General features: G+C 52.3%; 1 protein-coding gene across 8 annotated transcripts in view; it reads left to right on the top strand.

Annotated features, from left to right (window-relative positions):
- Nucleotides 1-20,250, top strand: part of SFXN5 (sideroflexin 5) — a 116,139-nt gene that overhangs the window by 79,944 nt on the left and 15,945 nt on the right. For 3 of the 8 annotated variants that reach the window (XM_060117548.1, XM_060117549.1, XM_060117547.1), the window contains 3 exons: nucleotides 8,641-8,756; nucleotides 10,938-11,023; nucleotides 17,052-17,169. In XM_060117548.1, coding sequence (XP_059973531.1) covers nucleotides 8,641-8,756; nucleotides 10,938-11,023; nucleotides 17,052-17,169 — 320 coding nt within the window. The remainder of the gene's footprint in view (nucleotides 1-8,640; nucleotides 8,757-10,937; nucleotides 11,024-17,051; nucleotides 17,170-20,250) is intronic. The other 5 variants (XM_060117552.1, XM_060117551.1, XM_060117554.1 and 2 more) reach the window with 4 other exon arrangements.

Here is a 20,250-nt window from a genome sequence, read left to right as displayed (position 1 = left end):
TCTAGTTTCAGTAAGCGTGGCTACTCTTCGTTGCGGTGCGTGGACTTCTCATTGCTGTGGCTTCTCTTGTTGCAAAGCACAGGCTCTAGGCGCGCGGGCTTCAGTAGTTGTGGCTCGCGGGCCCTAGAGCGCAGGCTCAGTAGTTGTGGTGAATGGGCTTAGTTGCTCTGCGGCATGTGGGATCTTCCCAGACCAGGGTTCGAACCCATGTCGCCTGCATTGGCAGGCGGATTCTTAACCCCTGCGCCACCAGGGAAGCCCAATCCTAACCTTACTTTTTATTACTTACCCTTTTATGTGATTTGGATTGTTTACTGTTGTACTTGTTACCTACAAAATAAAAAAGAGGGAGGAAGTGGAGTCTGGAGAACTTTGTTCAATGTCAACCTGGAGGCAAGGTGGGAGCTCAAGTCTCCTGGGGTCCACTAGAGTGTTTTTGTTTTTGTTTTAATAAAAATAATTCTATTTTTTTCTGATAATACATGATTGTGATATAAGTTAAACAGTCGCCCTCCTCTCCCCACAAATTAGTTTGGTATATATCCCTCCAAATTCAAATAAACATGTAAATGTGTAGAAATCTCTGCCTAGTTATTGTATCTATCTATAATATAAATATGCCTATATAAATATATATCTAATACAAATGAGATCATACTGTGTATACTGTTTGTAAATCACTTTTTAACCTCACAGTAAATTTTGGATGTCTTTCCATGACAGTCATAAAATCCCAACTTATCCTTTTAACAACCACAGTAACTCATTCTGTGGCTGTTTTTTAAAGATTATGAAATATTATTTCAAACACATGGACTATTATAGAAAATAGAGAATAAACTATTAGATGTACCCAAAGCCTTCTGTGCCCTCTGCCTTTTGATTCTGGTTTCCTCCTTCTCTCTTGAGGAAGGCTGTCAACTTGCATCCTCCCCATTTGTGTTTTTATATTGTATATTATGTGTATATACCATAAACCAGAAATTGTATTGTTTGTGTGTTAAGTTTACATTAACTGTGTTGTGTTGTACATATCCTTTTAAAGCTTGCTCTTCATTGTAGTTTTGAGATTTATCTGTGTTAATACATATGCATTCATCTCAGCTGCTGTAGGCTGCGTGAGTCTTCCACAGACTAACTGGGGACATCTAGGTTGTTTCCAGTTTCTCGCTATTATACATAGTACTGCACCAGACAGCCTTATACTCATGCCCATGTGCACATGAGTAGGAGCTTCTCCAGGCCAGAGGTTTTCAAACAACCACCTGGGGAGCTTTAAAAAGAAATGCAGACATCTGGGTCCTACCTCAGATTTTGTTCCAGTTGTGCATCCAGTGTTGAGAATCAACAGTCTAGGGTCTGTACCTAGAAGTGGAATGACCATGTCAGAGGCAATGCCCATCTCTACCTTTACCAAATGAGCATACTGGCTTTCACTCTGCCTGCAAGGTTTGGATTTTTGTTTCCCTGCATCCTCTTCAACATTTGGTATTATCAATCTTTAAAAAATTTTTGTCCATCTGAAATGGTTCTTTTCTCATTTTAATTGGCATTTTCCAATTCCCAGTATGGTTGAGAATCTTTTCTTAACTTTATTGGGCATTTGGGTTTCCAAATAGAAGAGAGAGAGAGAGAGTAGATTCCTTTTCATACCATCCACAAAAACAAATTCCAGATAGACTGAAGACCTAAATGTGTAAAGTAAAATGTTAAAGCTTCTAGAAGGAAATATAGATGAACATTGGAGTAGAAACATAGAGTTTCTTTCTTTCTGTCTTTCTCTCTTTCTCTCTCTCTCTCTTTCTCTCTCTCTCTCTCTCTCTCTCTCTTTCTTTCTCTCTCTCTCTCTCTCTCTTTCTCTCTCTCTCTCTCTCTCTTTCTCTCTTTCTCTCTTTCTCTCTCTCTCTCTCTCTCTCTCTCTCTTTCTCTCTTTCTCTCTTTCTCTCTTTCTCCCTTTCTCCCTTCCTCCCTTCCTCCCTTCCTCCCTTCCTCCCTTCCTCCCTTCCTCCCTTCCTCCCTTCCTCCCTTCCTCCCTTCCTTCCTTCCTTCCTTCCTTCCTTTCTTTCTTTCTTTCTTTCTTTCGTGCCGGGTCCTAACTGTGGCATGCAGAATCTTCATTGCGGCAGGCAGGATCTTTAGTTGTGGCATGTGGACTTCTTAGTGCAGCATGTGGACTCTTACTTGTGGCATGCATTCAGGATCTAGTTACCCAACCAGGGATCGAATCCGGGCCTCCTGCATTGGGAGCACAGAGTCTTACCCACTGGACCACCAGGGAAGTCCTAGGATAGATGACAAAAAAAGTATATACCAGAGAGGAAAGGATTGCTTATTTGATAATATATGTATATTAAACCGTACGACAGAAGACACCACCAACAGTGAGAAAACAAGCTACACACTATTTGTAAACCATTAGACCAATAAGAATTAGTCTCCAAAACATATAAAGAACTCCTGCAGATTGATTTTTTTTCTTAGATTCAAATATCAGTCTTTGACTATTAATAAGTTCATGTTCATTGATTTTTAAAATATTTTAAAATATCTCTTTTATGAATTTTTACTTGAATATTTTTGGTGATTTTGATCACTGTATCTTTTTCTTTAATTTTTGTTTTATATTGGAATATAGTTGATTGACAATGTTGTGTTAGTTTCAGGTGTACAGCATAGTGATTCAGTTATACATATACATGTATCTATTCTTTTTCAAGTTCTTTTCCCATTTAGGTTATTACAGAATATTGAACAGCGTTCCCTGTGTTATACAGTAGGTGCTTGTTGGTTATCTATTTTATTTTTTATTTTATTTTATTTTTTAACATCTTTATTGGAGTATAATTGCTTTACAATAGTGTTGGTTATCTATTTTAAATATAGCAGTGTATACATGTCAACTCCAAACTCCCAATCTATCCCTTCCCCCATCCTTCCCCCCCGGTAACCATAAGTTCATCCTCTAAGTCTGTTGATCACTATATCTTTTTCTTAATAATTGTTAAAACTCTTTATGCATTTTATGATTGTTTCTGGCTGAAAGTAACAGAAACCCTCAACTCAAACTGGCTTTAAATAATAAAGCCTCTCATTACTTTACAGAGGTCAAGTCTCCAGTGAGGCATCCAGGGCCATTCCTTCCATCTCTATGCTCTGCCAGGGGCTTCATCTTCAGGCTTGCTCCCTTCATGGTTGTAAGATGGCAGCCTCAATTCCAAACATCAGATCAAAACCCACCACTGCCCAGAGGAGAGGAGGCTCTGCCTGCCACCTCTGCTTAAGTGGGAGGAGACTTTTCCCAGAAGTCCTGCAGACATCCCTCACTGGCTAGGATCAGTCACGTGTCCCTTCCTAAATCAATCACTGGTAAGGGAGGGGTTACTATAATTAGTTTAGACTAATCTTTTGGGGGTAGAATAGCTATTGGGAGTCAGTCACCATGACCCTCCATAGATTAATATTGGTAGCCCTTTGTCATATATAATAAATATATTTTTAAAGCTTCCCATTTCTTATAATATTGTTCATAAATAGGTATCAAATGCCATGTTTCTCAATTCTAAGATGCCTCAGTTATGAGGCATTAACGTAATAACCTTTCAGAAGAGGAGAGGATTATATTTCATATTCATTTGAAGGAATAAACAAGTGTTCACTACATATTCACTCCAAGTCACTTTTTTCAATACCACAGATTCTGAATCTCAGGCTTTTTCACATTTTACAATTCTCTTTTGGGCATTGATTGTTAAACACAGCATCATGGCCATCACAGCTTTTCACAGTCTCTGCCTGTAATCTTGACCCTTTTAACCCCTTTTAAATTGACAGTATAATTTCAAAACATATGAAAGATTATTGGGATTATTTTCATTTCCTACTTCGTTATACTTGTGGTTTCATTTTATTCTTTACTTGAAGAAAAAAATATTCTTGAAGTTAATCAGCTTCTTCAGGAAGTTTCTGAAACAGATGCCTAAGTGTAGGACCCATGAATAGGTCACACCAACCCCTCCTGGCTTTAAAATTTTTAAGATCTATTTCAAGAAGATTGGCATTTTCTTTTCAACTTTTAGACAAGTAAATCATGGTTACATTCTCATTGTAAAAATGCAAGCAGTATAGAAAAGTTTAGGGTAAAAAAGTGGAAGTTCTTCAATAACCCCTAATTCCCAAATTTGGTTCTCTTCCCCAAGAGGATTACTCAGTGAGGTGTGACCCTTCTAGAACATTACCCAAGGATTTATGCACACACGTGTGTGTACCGGTTGTGGGGTTTTACGTTCAGTAAATCATCCTGTACATACTCAATAACTTTGTTCACATAAGTTTGTTTTGGCGATCTTCCCACGTGAGTTCCCTAATGGTGGACATTTAGGTTGTTTCTAATTATTTGCTGTTACAAACAGTGCTATAATTAACATCCTTGTAAATGTCTCTTTGTGCATATGGGCAAGCATTTCTTTAGGGTAGCTATCTATGGTTTGGCAATTTCTGCTGCCTTTAATTGCATTGCCTGGTATCTGGCAGACGATCTTCTGCATGTACAATAACTTTTCGTGTACATGCTCCATTATAGCGTAAGTTTTAAAAAGATGTTTTAGGCAACAATTAGGAATCTAAGTTTAAGTTCAAATTCTGTGTGGATTGCTGTGGGCAGCTGAGGTGACAGTTGCATGAACAGATACCTCTACACGTGGCTAAGTTCACCCATGCACAGACAGTTGTGATGAAGAGCAGGTAAGATCCCCTTGCAACATGCATTGTAAGGCACATGGTGATTTTTATAATGTTAAAATATGCGTAAATGCAGATGAGTTATGGTATTTGGTTTTCCCAGATGAATAGCCCGTTGCTCCACCCCGTATTTAAATGGCCCTTTCCCTGCAAGTCGATACAACTTCATTAACACAAATTCATTTCCCCTGCAGCTGGGGGTGTTTCAGGACTATTAACTCCATTGATCTATGCCTCTGTTCCGGTGCTAGTTCAAGGGGTAAGCTCCCCTGTAGTCATATTTTTGAGAACTTACTTGCACACTTGTCTTTCTATCTACTGCTCTTTCTCCCCCCACACACACACACTGTACTTTTCACACAGGCACTTCATTAGCTCTTCACAGTCTGCATGATTTTGCATCATGATGTGTCTGATGTGAGAACATCTGCAGCAGGCAAGAGCATATTTTCCTCAGGCCTTGACACTGAGCTTGCCGTCAGCATGAAGCAATCTCTGTCTCTCTCTCTTTCTCTCCCTCTCTCCCTCTCTCTCTCTCTCTCTCATCCACTGACATCTCCTAGCATCACTGCTCCAAAATCAGTTATGCTTGAGTCTTGAATGGTGTCAATCTGAGTTGAAAATGTGCCAGTTTTCTTAACATTATCACTAACAGACTGCTTAATTAACCTGCTGATACTGCCAATAATGGATCTTGCTGGTGTGCTAGAAAGGAGACCCATAGCCCATGTTTGGTCTCTCTCTCTCTCTCTCTTTTCATTTACTTAGTCTCTCAGTGTCTATGTCTCTGGAGTTGGACTGTCCAGGAGTGAGATGAGAAGGACCTGGGAGGGTTTGAAAGGAATACAGCGGAACTGAAAGTTCTGGAAGAGATCATGGAAATGAAATCACTAAAACAGGCTGGCATTCTCCTTGCTCAATGGCAGGGATGGCTAGCAACCGGTGCATACAGCAAGTGCTTAATAAATGAACACCCACTGTACACGGTCAACAGAAGAGATTACAGGGCATGTGCTGTCTGTGTAAGCAGTAAGAACTGTGGGTGTTCCAAGGGAGGAGCCTGGGGTTGCCATCTTCTGAGGTGGCTTTCAGCGTTTTCTCTTTCTTTCCAGCCAGGCAGCTCAGATGAGAGGGGGACATTGTCATCCCCAAAGGGGTCCAGGAGGGGAGGGAGGCTGGGTTTTCACTTACTTTCATGCTTTGTCTTTCATCTCAAGTGGTTTTGTGTTTGAACCAAAGGGCTGCTCTGTCCTTCTTGAGGCCACATCACACATTCGGAAATTTCAGAGAGCAGGCGAGGTGCCACCATGAGCCTGGGGCAGCTCCATCACCTCGAAAACCATGCTGTCTCCTGTCTTTGTCTCCATCACGTGCACACACACACGGTCAGGCTAGATATGTCTCAGCCGCCCCTGGCTTCCCTCTACCTGGAGGTCCTGTAAGCTCAGACAGCACCCAGCGCTCCCGTGGAGACACTAAACGCAGCCCTTCCGTTTACACTTGGGAAGCTGGGCGGGGGGTGGGGTTTGCAGAGTCTGCTGTTGGCTCCTGGCTTTCAGCAGTTGCTCCTCCCCTGGACCACATTCCTGTGGCCTTGCCTTTCCTGGAATGGTGGTGGTGGTGGTGGAAAGGATTCTCAGAGGGCAGAGATTGATGCCTTTCAGGGCAGAAAACCCCAATATTCTCTCCAAAGACAGACTAATATTGGGTCTCCTGGGTACTGAGGGCCTGGCCGTCCCAGGGGTGCGATGGGTGTAGTACATTCCTGCCACCACTAGAGGGCGTGTCACTAACACACAGGCCAGGTGCCCCTTCCCAAGGCCACTCTGGGGGCCCTGGGGCTATCAGGAGCTCACCTCTGAGGGCGGGGAGGGGAGATGCAGAGTCAGGACTGGAACCCAAGCCCATCTGGCCTGAAACCCAGGCTCCCATTCTCTCTTCCTTTACCTCAGATTCACCTTCCTAACTCTGTCAGTCTGGACGTGTGTAAGACAAGGGTTTTTCAACGTCAGCTCTATTGACACGTTGGGCTGGAAAATTCTTTGTTCTGAGGGCTGTCCTGTGCATTGTAGGATGTTTAGTCGTCTTTGGTCTCTAGAGATCACGCTAGATGCCAGTAGCAGCCCCCCGCCCCCAGGTTGTGATCATCAAAAACGCCTCCAAATATTGCCAAATGTCTCATAAAGATGGCCCCGGTTGAGAGCCCCTGTGTAAGACAGGAGAGCATGCCTGCTGTGGAGACAGGAGGAACTGATGCCGAAAAGGTCTGCGCATGGTTCCCACTGCTCCTGTGTGTCGTGTGGAAACACGAGAGCTACTCAGAGACGGCATATGTGCTGTAAATACATTTCGAAACTGTATTTGGTCTCCTGCTTTTCTTCTCCAAAGACTGCAGAGTATCTCAGTCTTCCTCTCTGTTTATTCCACCTCCCCACTTGACTGAAACAGGAGACTGAGGCTCAGAGACCCCCAGGGCCTCAAGCCACCCCTCACCTGCAGAATCCTGTCCCCCAGCTGCAAGCGCCCTGGACCACTCTGCTCCCCAGTGTTGGCTTGGGTACCAGGAGCATCTGTGGTCCTCCTCCACCTGCCTACTAGGCCCTGCCGCCCTCCAGCTCCCCAAACCCTGGTGTCCCGCCCCCCCCCAGTGGAGGGAGTGGGGAAGCAGCAGGTGTTGATGCTAATCAGCGTTCACAGCCCAGAACTGCAGTCGCTCCCAGGCTCACACACTCCCCAAAATTAAACACTCATTATACAAAATTAATTGACATTAATTAGCAAAAATTAAAACTTTAAACACAGCAAGGCGCTTTTGGGGGAGGAGTGGAGCAGGCGGGCTCCAAATTTGTCACCCCCCCGACTCCCCACCCTCCCACCACCCCCAAGCCCCCCACTTCCATCCTGGAACAGGGCCGGAGGAGTTCAGGCGAGGTCAGCACCCACACCCGGCCCTGAGCCCAGGGCCAGCCACGTGGATCCCGGGGGGGGGAGGAGCTGAAAGAGACTCCCTGTGCCAGTCACCAGCTGATGGGTGGCCACCCAAACTCTGACACACAGTGCTGAACTAAGGAGCCAGGAGCCCTCCCCTCAGCCCAGGTCCCCATGATCTCAGCTGACATGGGAAGGCATGGCCAAAGGAGGAAACCCAAGCATGTGAAGCAAGAACGTAGAAGGTATGCCTTTAGCCGTGCCTGACCTCCACCCCACCCCGCCCCAAACCCTTCCATCTCCTGGGTACCCGAAGGATGAGGCACTGTAGCCTTTCAGCTCTGTCCCGCTCTGTTGTGTGACCTCAGATAAGTCACTCCCCATCTCTGAGCCTCAATTTTCCATCCATATGATGAGGGGGCGGTGCCGGGTTAGCACTGAGGTTCCTGCCTGCTCTGGCACCTGTTGTCGGGGAAGCAAATCTCTGGGAACTTGATTCATTCTGAGGAGCGAGGGGCTAAATGTGGGGGGCTGGCATTCAAGAGGATGCCCGGAAAGGCAGCCCAAGGGACTGAGGTGCTGCTGGTGGAGCATCAGGCACCAGTGTGGGCAATGCGTCTTCAAGCCCGAGAGCCCTCCCAGATGGGCATCCACTTCGCCTGCCCGTGGGGCCTGCGCCTGAGGACAGGAAAGCAGCGTCCTTGATAACTGGCCGCCCTCTAAGCCCTGAATAGTTTCCCTTTCCTTCCTAACACTGGTTATTCTCCACCTTTGCTCTCCAGGTTCCCAAGGGCCCCCAAATCCTTCACCAGGCTGATAGGCAGCAGAGCCACACCTTCACCCACTGTTTGAGCAGACGTGGCATTTATTCAGAACCTTTGTTGTTTGGTGCGGGTGGAGCCCAGTGATCTCCTGCGCAGGGTAGAATGCCATCCGCCCCCCTCACGCCGGCTCCCTGCCCTCCTCTCTCTCCAGCCAGCGCCAACATCTGCAACGTGGTCCTGATGCGGTATGGGGAGCTGGAGGAGGGGATTGACGTCCTGGACGGTGATGGCAACCTCGTGGGCTCCTCCAAGATCGCAGCCAGACATGTGGGTCATCTGGGGGCTCGGGGGCTGGTAGGGAGGCTGTGGTCGGTTTTCCCTAGACACTTTCATTTCCCAGGGACTTGTGTCCTCAGCGCCCTTGCCTTGCCCTCTTGAGCTCTCCTCCTCACCCCACCCCCACCCCCCATCGGTTTGAGCCCCGGGCCTCAGGTCTGGCCCCAGCCACACCTGCCCACCAGATACCCTTGCTTCTCTCCAGCTGCCTCATCACTACTGGGAAACATCCCCATCTCTTGTCCCAGCCCCTCGGGACGTGCTTTCTCTGACCTCTTACTTGGTAAGGGCAGAGGAGACCCCCCCTCCACCAGAGCTTTCTTTCCCTTCCCCAGGACCCAGGGCCTAGGGCCTTCATATCTTCCCAGGTGAGAAGAGGACTCATAGAAGCTGATGGTTTGTGGTTGTGTGCTGCTAATAGGCACTTCTGCAGGTGATCCGTCACTAGGGAGTGAGTGTGGTCGAGGCGGAGGGATGTTTTGTTACAGGAAGGCCCTCTTTCACTTCTGGTTTCACCAGCCTCACCCATCTAGCAATTGTAATTAAAAAAAAAATAATAATAATAATCCTGGGCTTCCCTGGTGGCGCAGTGGTTGAGAGTCCGCCTGCCAATGCAGGGGACACGGGTTCGTGCCCCAGTCCGGGAGGATCCCACATGCCACGGAGCGGCTGGGCCCGTGGGCCATGGCCGCTGAGCCTGCACGTCCGGAGCCTGTGCTCCGCAATGGGAGAGGCCACAACAGTGAGAGGCCCGCGTACCGCAAAAAAAAAAAAAAAAAAAAAAATCCTGTCCACTTGTATATCCCCCTGTGCTTTCCAGCCTTCATCCTAATGGCAATTAGTGGCTTGTCCTGCTCTGGCCTCCAAGTGCTGGGTCCCCTCTGCTCCAGCCCTGTCCCTCATCAGCTCCCACGTGGCCCCCCACCGCACCCTGTCACTGAGGCCTTCTCCATAAGCCTCTGACGTAGGAAGACCCTTCTCTTGTCCTGGTCCTTCCCCCGGCACTGACTGATCTCAGGGAAAGTAAGTGTCTGTCCAAGGCTTGTGAGGGGCAAGGGGCTCGGGGGTGCCAGTGCCAACACCGCATCCTCTGCTTCCTGCACAGGCTCTGGGCCCCCTGTCATCCCCACACCTGTTCAGAAGACTGGAGGGACCTCTCCCGGGCCTTCCTGAGGCTGGTCATGAAGAACCCAAGTTCCTGGGAGAAATGTTTAGCCCTGAGCCCATCATCAGAGGGGATTTGGCCTCAATTTCCTATATCACCCCAACCTCCTATCCAACTTTATCCTCTTCCTTACTTGCTGTGAGGGAGGCCAACTGTGATATCTCCTCCTTGTGGTCCAAACAGCAGGGAACCCCAAGCTCTTCTGCAGCCCTGGGCTTCCTTCTCCTGGCTCTATCAGCCCCTTGCCATTTGGGACTCCAGGGACCCGTGGGTTACAAGCATTCCTTGAGCCTTCTCTGAGGGCTGGGAGCCCGTGGGGTTAAAGGAACTCATCACAATGCCCATCAGGGTGTAGAACTGCCACTGAGCTGTGCCTTGACCAGCAACCCCCCGCCCCCCACCGAGGAATCCTGAGGGAGCCTCCAGAGCAAGTCCCCAGGCAGACCCCATATGGGGACAGCAGACACTCAGCAGAAGCATTTCCCACTTACAAAGCTGACCTCTTGTCATTAAGAAAGACTCTCATCCAGAGCCAAGGAAATGGCAAGATCCTCCAAATCTTTGCCTTTAAGGGAAAAGAAAGTAAATCCCAGAATCCCTCTTCTCCTTGGGCACCAGGAGCCTCAGCGGCTCAGCAGGCCACAGCTGTTTGTTCTGGCCCTTCCAGTGTCTGCTTTGTTTTTAGAGCATCTCAGGTCCTCCATATGTTTCCTCCCAGCCGCTGTACCCCGCCACCCGGTTCACCTCCCTGGGCGCAGGCCCCTTGCTGGGGCCGCTTCTGGGTTGCCTCCACTCCCCCACATGTGGCAGGTGATAGGGATCTGCGGTGGGAAGAGGGGGTGGCTTTTTCCTGTTGTTTGGAATATGGCTTCGTGAGCGATTCCATGAATTATTCCGTGCAGCCAGATGTGCTTAGCAGTGGTACATACACCTAGGGGCTCCGAGGCTGCCGCCCCGAGGCTGTCCCACCCCCGCCCCGCTCACCACAGCCTCTGCTTGCCCCTCAGGCCCTGCTGGAGACGGCGCTGACACGGGTGGTCCTCCCCATGCCCATCCTGGTGCTACCCCCGATCGTCATGTCCATGCTGGAGAAGTGAGTTGGGGCCCAGGACAGAGGCCATCGTGGTGGAGCGGGTGGGGGAAGGGGGACCTGCTGGCCCAGGGCAAGGGTCCTGGTTTGTTCAAACTCTCCCTGGCAGGGCTGCTGGCATCATCCTGTGAGAATTCATGGACTTTGGCTGCTCAGGACCCTGTGCTAAGTTCTAGGAGGGATGTCCTGATGGACAAGGCTGGCCCTGCCCTGGAGCTGGCGGTTCTAGGCTGTGTGTGTGTGTGTGTGTGTGTGTGTGTGTGTGTGTGTGCGCGCGCGCGCGCGCGCGCATGCGCTCTGTTAGTGCACAGCACAGGACCAGTGGTGAAGAGAGAGTCTGAGGACTATGGTGGGAAGACTAGCCTTGGGCCCAGCGCATCCCTTTCCGGCATCTGCCATGAGGCAAGTCACCACCTCACTGAGCCTCAGTTTCTTCATTTAGACAATAATTGTACTAACCTCCCTGCCGCCCTCAGAGGGATGTTCTGAGAACACTTTGTCCTGACCATAAAGAAATAAGGAGATACAATAATAAGAACAATGATGGAGGGATTCTATTAATTAAAGAGTGTGAAATTGAATCACAAAGACAGGAATGCTGCTGGAAGGAGAGGCTGAGGAGAGGAGGGAGGAAGCGGGCCGGTTTGGGCAGGCCCTGAGGGTTGGGGAAAGTCTAGGAGGACGGCAAGGGGCAGGGAAGGGTTCCAGGTGTGGGGAGCCAGATGAGCAAAGGCCTGGAGGTCTGGTGCAGGTAAAAGTGAAGAGGTGATCGCTTCCTCCTTCCCGGGGGCCCAGCCTGGGAGGGGCACCTCAAGGCAGTGGATGGGCTTGGGGGCACTCCCTCCGGGGCTCTGGATCAGGGGCTTCTCCCCAATTTGGGGACCTTTGTATTCCCACAAAGCAAATTACAATAACAGCTAACACTTAACAGCTAAGCACTGGCTGCATCCCAGTCCTCTCCCAGCCGGGTCCCCCCAAAATGCCATCTCCTCAACGAGGCCCCCCCTGACCACCCCATCGAGATTACAGCCACCAGGACTTCTTCCCCCGCTACACTGCCTTATTTTTACTCACAGCACTTATCAATAGCTGAGATTCTTTATCTAGTTATATGCTATCTGTCTGCTTCATTAGAATGTCATCTCCATGGAGGCAGGTCAGTTCCTTTTGTTTACTGCCCTGCACAGCATCTAGCATAGTTCCTAGCACATAGTGATGCTCAGTGTTTGTTGAATGAATGAATGATCTCATTTAACCTTCACAACAGTGCAAAGAGGTGAGCATGATGTCCCCATTTTACAGACAAGGAAAGGAAGGCAAAGAGAGGTTATATCATCTGCTTACAGTCAGACACTAGGAAATGGCAGAGCCAGGCAGGGCCCAGGAATACGGCTGCAAAACTGGGCTCTTCCTACCACGCTGGCTGCCTCTTGGATTTTTGGATCACAGCACATAATCAGCCTGTCTTTGGAATCCACCCCGCATGGAGACAGGAGAGGGGCAGATTTGGGGTACTGGCCTCAGAAAGCCTGTGTTTTGATAAGGGCAGGACCCACACACAGGTCAGCTGCAGGTGGGACCCGGCAGCGAGGGAACAGGGTCAGGGTGACCTTGAGGGGAGGGCTGGTCCAGAGGAAAGGGGCTGAAGCTGGCACTGAGAGTAAGATAGGATTTTGGTGGAAGGGAGGGCTCTCTGGGCAAGGTGTGGGCCTGTTGCGTGGACCTTGAAGAGCCCAACCCAACAGAAGCAAAGCACGCTCTCTCATCGGGCCTGCTGATAAGGGGCCCTGTGTCCAGCTGAGGGGATGATCCCTTTGTCCCCTGGAAGAGTGGGGGAGGTGCATAGTGGGCATGGGTACCTGAGCAAGGGATAGCGTGTTGAACGCTGAGACGTAAGAATATTAATCTCGGGGCTTCCCTGGTGGCACAGTGGTTGAGAGTCCGCCTGCTGATGCAGGGGACACGGGTTCGTGCCCTGGTCCGGGAGGATCCCACATGCCGCGGAGCGGCTGGGCCCGTGAGCCATGGCCGCTGAGCCTGCGCGTCCGGAGCCTGTGCTCTGCAACGGGAGAGGCCACAACAGTGAGAGACCCGCGTACCGCAAAAAAAAAAAAAAAAAAAAAAGAATATTAATCTCCTCTGGAAGTTGCAAAAATAAACAAATCATGGGAAGCGATTGCTTTGGTGCCCCTGGACCTCGTATATGCTGCTCTCTGGTGAACTGAGGCTGTCCCCAAATACCAGCGACTGCAAGTGCACACAAGGACACCGCTGGGCAAATGAGGAAGGGAGGGCTTCTGTCTTCAAGGCTACTGAATCTTGAAGCTGGAATTTGCTGGGGAAAAATGTGGTCTGTGATGCCTTCTGGGTGCCGTCTGAGCTGGGTTTGCAGAAAGTGGAGTGACGGTTAGTGTCCCATTGGTTGGGGGCTTAAACTTAGCTTTGGGAGGCTTGGGAGGTGGGGTGGGATTCTTCTAGTTCTGAATGTCCCAGCCTGGAATCAGCCTGGACTGCGGGTGCCCTGCATCTGGCTCAGCTCAGGGTCAAAGGAAGCCCCTCGGGTAGGTAGAAGAGGTTTAGCCATTGGTCTCCTGGAAGCCTTGTACTTAGTTGGTCCTTCCCTGAAGCTTGCGGGAGGGTCTCTGAGGAGGAGAAAGAGTCCAGCCTGGGTTCCCCCAGGAATATCAAGACGAACAAGACTCAGTTTGCACCCTCAAAGACATAATTAACCTCATATACATGGGGCGGGGTGGGGGGCACGGAGCTGCCAGACTGTGAGGTGGGGGGCAGGGCAGGTCCGGCACCAACTGAGACTCCTGGCAGGTGTCCCGGGGGGCTGGTCAGTTTCCCACCTGGAGAATGATGGCACTGCCCCCCTCACCACCTTGTCCACTAGAGCCTGGCACTTTGCACCATCCAGTGGGCCCCTGGCTCTTGGCTGGGGTCCCCCTGCCGAGCACCCCATGGCCTTTCCACGCAGGGTGCTAATGGCAGGGCCTCTGCTGAGGAGGCTGATGGGGGAGGCAGCCCTACCCTCGACCCTCGGGAGCCCCCAGTTGGGTGAGGGAGTCAGGACAGCCAGGGAAAAAAGACAAAAGAACACTTACAAAGCAGCCTGCTTGCAAATTAATGGAGCGCAAAAGTAAAACTGCTCCAAGTGCTGAGGGAATGCACGGCAATGGGGAGACAAGCTGTTGTGTGGCAGCGAGGCTGGCTTGGCCCCGGCCTCAGTTTCTCCTCTCTGGGAGGACCCTGGGTTTCCTGCTGGGATAGCAGAGGTGGGCGGCGTGTTCAGGTGCCCCTGTCTCTGAGATGAAAGGACAAGGGTCTCCCGTCAGAAGCTGAGAATCCTCCACTCTGCCGAGCAGGGCCTCTCTCTGAGGGGTGCACGCCCCACCCCTCACTCTCCACCGAACCTTCCCTCAGGCCCAGGGCTCCACTCCAGCTCCACTGTCCTGGGGAGGAAGCTGGTTTTGGACTCAGGGCCCAGAGAGCAGCCCCGCCCCCCAACTCGGAGGCAGCTGTCGGGGGTCTCTCCCCCAGCTCTGCATCCCCGGCCCTGGCCCGGGCCTGGACTTTTCTGCCCTCCCAGGCTGGGTCTCAGCTCTGTCAGGGTTCAGGCCACACCCTCCACGGTAGCTCCTGAGGCCGCTCCCCAGCCTCCCTCATTCCCGGGGATCCGGGTCTTTCCTCTCTCCCAGGCATTCGCACATCTCTCCATCTGCATATTTTAACTCCCCCAGCTGCCTTTCCAATTCCTCCCTGCCATTTCCCTCTCCTCCTCCCCTCCCCCTGTCCTGCTGTGTTCACTCTCCCGCCTGGGCTGGGACTTGAGAGGCTCCTGTTGGCTGCTGTCTGAACCTTCCTCCTTCCTGAGTGGGGAGCACAGGCCTGGGACTTTCTGGATCCCTTTCACAGTGGGGACTTCAGCCAGCCGCCCCGAGAGAGGAACCAAGGTCGCAGCCCCACATAGAAGGGGTCTGTCCAGTGTTCCCACCGAATGGGTCCATGTCCTGCCCCTCACCTGCCAGGGAGGGAGTGATCCTCCTTTGGGGCTGTGCCTCCAGGGACCATACACCCTCCTGTCCCCTCCCCCCTGCTCTGGCCACCCTCAGGGACTGAGGTCCCAGTCGCTGCCAGGGGAGCAAGAGTACCCACCTTCTGGTCCTGCCGGAGAAGTTAATCTGAGTTGAAAACATCTCAGGACCCATCTCAGCCTTACTCCCAGCCCCTCCATGACTCCCAGGGAAGCCCAGGAGGCCTCAGGCTGAGTCCGTGGGGAAGAGAGGGGTAAGGCTCACCTGGAAGAGAGGGAGAAGATGGGGGCACTGGACCAAGGCAGAGGGGATACCAGAAGCGCTTGAGTTTGATTTGGGCACCTTTGTCCCCCTGTTCTTAATCCTGTGGAAATTCCCCTCCCCAATAACTCAGTTCAGGCTTAATTCAACAACTGGACAGATCTTGGGGTCTGGGCCAGTGGGAAGGGCTGGAGGACAACCCAGCCACCGGGATCCTCCCTCCTTCCTGCTGGCAACAAGGGCAGTAACAACAGCAACGCTAACACACCTCACTGAGCACTTACTGTGTCCAGGTCTTTTACTTGCATAGAATTTACGAGTAATTGGATTGTTATTGGTACCTAAGTAGGAACATCCTGGGCCAGAGTTTCCCAGAAGTGTAGTCTGGGGACCACCTGTTTTAGACTCATGGAGGGTTCCCAGGTGTAGTACCAACTGAATCAGGATCTCATGGGGGAGTCTGCATTTTTAACCACTGTCTAGATACTAAAGTTTGAGAACTGCTGCTCCCAGTTTTGCTGTCGCCTTAGAGCCAGCTGCTCTTGGGATTCATGTGCCAGGAGGTGAAGGTGGTGCGGGGTTTGCCTGCCCCGACACTGAGGCGCTGCCCCCAGAAGAGCCTCTCCCCTGCCTGTGGCCACAGCAGCCCTGCTCCAGGAGGGGAGGGGCAAGAGCCCTGGTTATAGCTTCTTCACACCAGGAGCCAGTCTCAGTCCTGTGGAGGCTGACGCTTACCGAGGGCAGCATGTGTACCCACCCAACATCCCTTGGCAAATAATCCATCTTGCTGACACATCCCACCCCAGGCCTCCCCAAGTAGAATGCCTGGTGGTCTTCCCCAGGGCCTGATGGATTATACAGAACGAAATGTTCTGACGGACAACGCAGTGAAGGTGGACTCGCCAGCTGCTATGGCCTCCACTCTGTCTGGAGAGGCTGTTTTGTCATGGGGCTGGGGGACCCAGGGCCCTGGAGGGAGGCTTTCGTACCCCTCTCCTGCCCAAGAATCCCAGCTCTGTTGCTCACCGCGGGGAGGGGTGCCAACTGTGAACTGGTGATGCAGCGGGCAAAGGGTCCGTAAGGCAAGAGCCAGAGCAGCTCAGTGACAGCACTTTTAGGGAGTCAGAGGAACCCAGACAGCAGCCTTGCCTGCCTCCCGCAGACTTGGTCTTGGCCTTGGGCAAGTCACTGTGGCTCTTGGATCGAAGGTGACCAGGTGGTCAGCAGGGTGTGTTCTGTTCCCATACCCAGAAGAGGTCATCCTCTCCTGGCTGTGCGCACGTGCGTATGCGTGCTTGTGCGTGCGTGTGCGTGTATGCGTGTGTGGTTTGTTCACTATTGCAACATGTGCTGCCTTCAAGGCCCATCTTCCTCCGCTGGGTCCCCGCATGGGCCCCCCCCCCCCTGCACAGGAGCAGGGGCCGACAGCCTCCTCTATCGTCTACCCCACACGTGGCCTTCTTTGTGCAGGGCTGGACGCACAGTGGGGTGGGTGCCCCACAGGTGCTCATTTATGATTTATGGTTGAGAATTTAAGTGGCAACGTCCTTCAGGGCAGGGCCTGGGGAGAGGGCTGCCACCGGGGGACAGTCCTAAAGACAGAATTCCTCCACAGCTACTTAGCTATGGGCTGGGCCTGACCCTCAGACCCAGTGGGACCTGGCATGGTGGCTAATGGCCAGCTCACCCTGTCTCCGGGTCTCACGGGGCACCCCTTTCTCTCTCCCCCACAGGACAGCTCTCCTGCAGGCGCGCCCCCGGCTGCTCCTCCCCGTGCAAAGCCTTGTGTGCCTGGCAGCCTTTGGCCTGGCCCTGCCGCTGGCCATCAGCCTCTTCCCCCAGATGTCAGAGGTCAGTGGAGAGAGGGGCTCAAGGGCAGGACAGGGAGGGTTGCCGTTCGGTCATTTATGAACCGATACCTACTCAGTGCTAATACCTTAGCACTGTGCTAGCTAGGTACTGAGGTTAGACAGTGAATGAGACGGGCCCAGGCTCTGACCTCTCAGGGTCAAGGGTCAAGCAGTGAACACAGCAATGAAACGGAATAGCAAGTGAAGGGTGAGCAGTGTTAAGATGGGAGGAGTTTGGCCGTGGGAGGAGACAGTAGGGGTCCAAACAGAGCTTAGAGAGAAGTGGCATTTCATGGGGGCCTGAAGGATGGGCTAGAGTTGGCCAGGTGTGTAAGAGGTGAGGGGACGCATAGGCTGAGGTCACCTGGTGTGAAGGTAGGCGGCACACAGCTGAGGAAAGCCTGCCTGTTGGGCAGAGAGTGGGGAAGATGAGGTGGGCCAGGTACGGGGGCCTGACGTCAGGGGGTGCCGGGAACTTGGAAGCCAGCACAGTGGGTAAACGTTACCAGAAGAGCTGTGCAGAGCAGGACCACAGATTCCTGATTTTGAACCGTCCCCATGGCTGTATGGTGAGGCTGCGTTGGAGCTCTGGAGAAGGAGCCTTCAGGAGGCGGTGGCGGGAGTCCAGCGAGAGATGATGGTGGCTTGGACCAGGCTGCTGGCAGCGGGCATGGAGTGAAGTGGGTCCTTTAAGAGAGAGTTAGGAGGCAGCTCCATACTGCGTGTGGGGGGAGGACAGGGAACCGGCAGGATGTGCACCCGGCTTTCTGGTTTTGAACAACCCGGCAAGACGCAGATGAGGAGGGGCCGGCGTGCAGGAGGACAGCACGTGGAGCTGGATGCACACGTGGGGTTTGAGGAAAATGAGCACCTGTGGGGCACCCACCCCACTGTTCATGAACAGAGGTGCCCTGTGGAAGCTGGCTTTGGGTCTAGAAGCCAGGAGAGAGGCCTGGGCTGGAGGCACAGAAGTAGGAGCCCCCAGCATAAAACAGTGATGGAAGCCAGGGTGGTGGGTGGGATCAGCCCAGGAGCGTGTGGAGAAAATAAGCCCTGGCGAGGGGAGCTGCCCAAGGACAAGTGGCCAGGGAGGTAAGGACAGAGCCAAGTGAGACTGGAGTTGGGGGGCATCCACAGGGTCAGACCCTCCCGAGAGGTCAAGCTCCGCGGGGTTGAAGAGCGTCCACTGGTCTCCGTTTGTGAAGGCAAACCCCATCCCGAGGGGTGGAGCCCAGCCGGGGGGTAAGGAAATGGGGTGGCAGGCTGACCGCTTGGTCTAGAGGCTTGGTACCGGGGGAACAAAGAGAAGCAGACCCAGAGCTGGAATGAGATGTGGGATCAAGAGAGGCTTTTATTTATTTTCACTCTTTTAAAAATGGAGAGACTGGAGCTTGTGTAAATGCAAGGGGAAGGCACCAGGAGAGAAGAAGGACACTGGAGGAGGAGGACAGAGTGGGGGAGTCAGAACGCAGACAAGGGGTTCAAAGGATTCGCCTGGGTGGGGGAGACCCCTCCCCAGTTTAGCAGGGGGAGGCAAATGTTGGTTGGGGGGTGGAGTTCGGGGGTGGGGAGGTTAGGGAAGTTGATCTGATAGCTCCTGTGTTCTCATGACTGAGCAGAGAGGAAGGAGGCGGGTGGGAAGGGGGAGGTCAAAGGTCAGAGGACCATGGAGAAGGCTGGAGAGCTTCGGAGGGGAGAACGGGAGAGATAGCGGACTAAGGAAGTCAGAGAGCCTGGTGGGCAGTGCCGGGGGTCAGTGGAGGGGACAGCTGGGGGTGGACACAGGTCTGTGGGGATGGCCAGGGCCTGTCTACCCAGAGGTACAGGGCCTGCTCCAGTTTCGTCTGGTTGGGTGAGGCATTCGGGAGGCTGGTAGGAGTTCAGGAGGAGCAAAGGACCCCAGAATCTTAGCTGGGTGGGGGTGAAGAAGCATGAGCAAGCCGAGTGGGAAAAGCAAGGTTTGGTGCAGAGACCCAAGGAGGGCAAAGAATGACCATGGTATTTGGAGTTACAGAACTCATGGGAAGATGGGGGCTGTGGCTGCAGATGGATGCTTCTGAATCTGTGACCGCAGGACTGACCCTGCGGGGCGGGAGGGGTGCAGGTTCCTCCAGGGGAGTTGGGGAAGGTGAAAATAAGGGTCCTGGGGTGTTACACTGGGACTGTGAGGACTGGAGACCCAGGGTCTTAGAGTAGGAGGTAGTGACCCAGCCTCCAGGCCCCGAAGAGGGTGAGGACTGGAGTCACTTGCCTCCACTGAGCCCCAGAGTTTCAGGAGGAAACTATAATGGGATGGGGCTCCTATGTTGGGGGCCAGGCCAGTGCACACAGGATGGGAAGCTCAGCAGTATCCTCATACCCACAGGGCCCAGCCTTGCCGTGGAGCAGGGATACGCCTCCCCATCCTTCCCCTCAACCCAAAAGCTGAACAGCTATATCCTGATGCTTAGGGACTCCAAATAGAGCTGGGGGCTCCAGGTTGCCTGGAAGCTCTGAAGACAAGAGGGAGGGCACTTCTCGGCGGCCCTGGCATCCCCATCTGGAAGGCCTGGGCCCGCTACTCCGCAAAGCCACTGACAGCATCTCTTTATAACAGCTGGGCTGAGTCTGCAGTTCTGGGCAAGAGTCAGAGTGCCCCAGGGGCTTGCAGGCACCACTGTGTTCAGAAGCTTCAAGTAGCCAGCTCCCATAGCTCTACCTGTCTGCACAGGAGAGGGAGCCAGGGCAGAGAAACCGCATGAGCCTGTCCCACTGGAAGGATTTTCAAGGTCATCCAGTTTACCACCCTCCTGGCTCTGCTGGGGTAAATGGAGACCCAGAGCAGCCAAGGTCCCGGCCCAAAGTCCCAGAAGCCATGTGCTAATATGGAAGGACACCCCAGAGGCTCACTCCCAGTCCAGAGCTTCCAGGAGATGTTGCATCTGCTTGTTCTGTAGGATCTTCTCTTCTCACTCTTTTCTCTTCGCCTACCCTGAGACAGTGGAGAGAGGAGGGAGCTGGGGCCTCCCTGTGGTGGGGAAGAGTCTAGGAGTGTTATGGGTCTAAGGGCGGGTGTTCCTTTGGGCAAATAATGGAGAAATGG

The sequence above is a fragment of the Mesoplodon densirostris genome, chromosome 14 (genome assembly GCF_025265405.1).
Source record: "Mesoplodon densirostris isolate mMesDen1 chromosome 14, mMesDen1 primary haplotype, whole genome shotgun sequence".
Taxonomy (NCBI): domain Eukaryota; kingdom Metazoa; phylum Chordata; class Mammalia; order Artiodactyla; family Ziphiidae; genus Mesoplodon; species Mesoplodon densirostris.
Note: the sequence above shows the minus strand (reverse complement) of the source record. Positions and strands in the feature narration are given on the sequence as shown.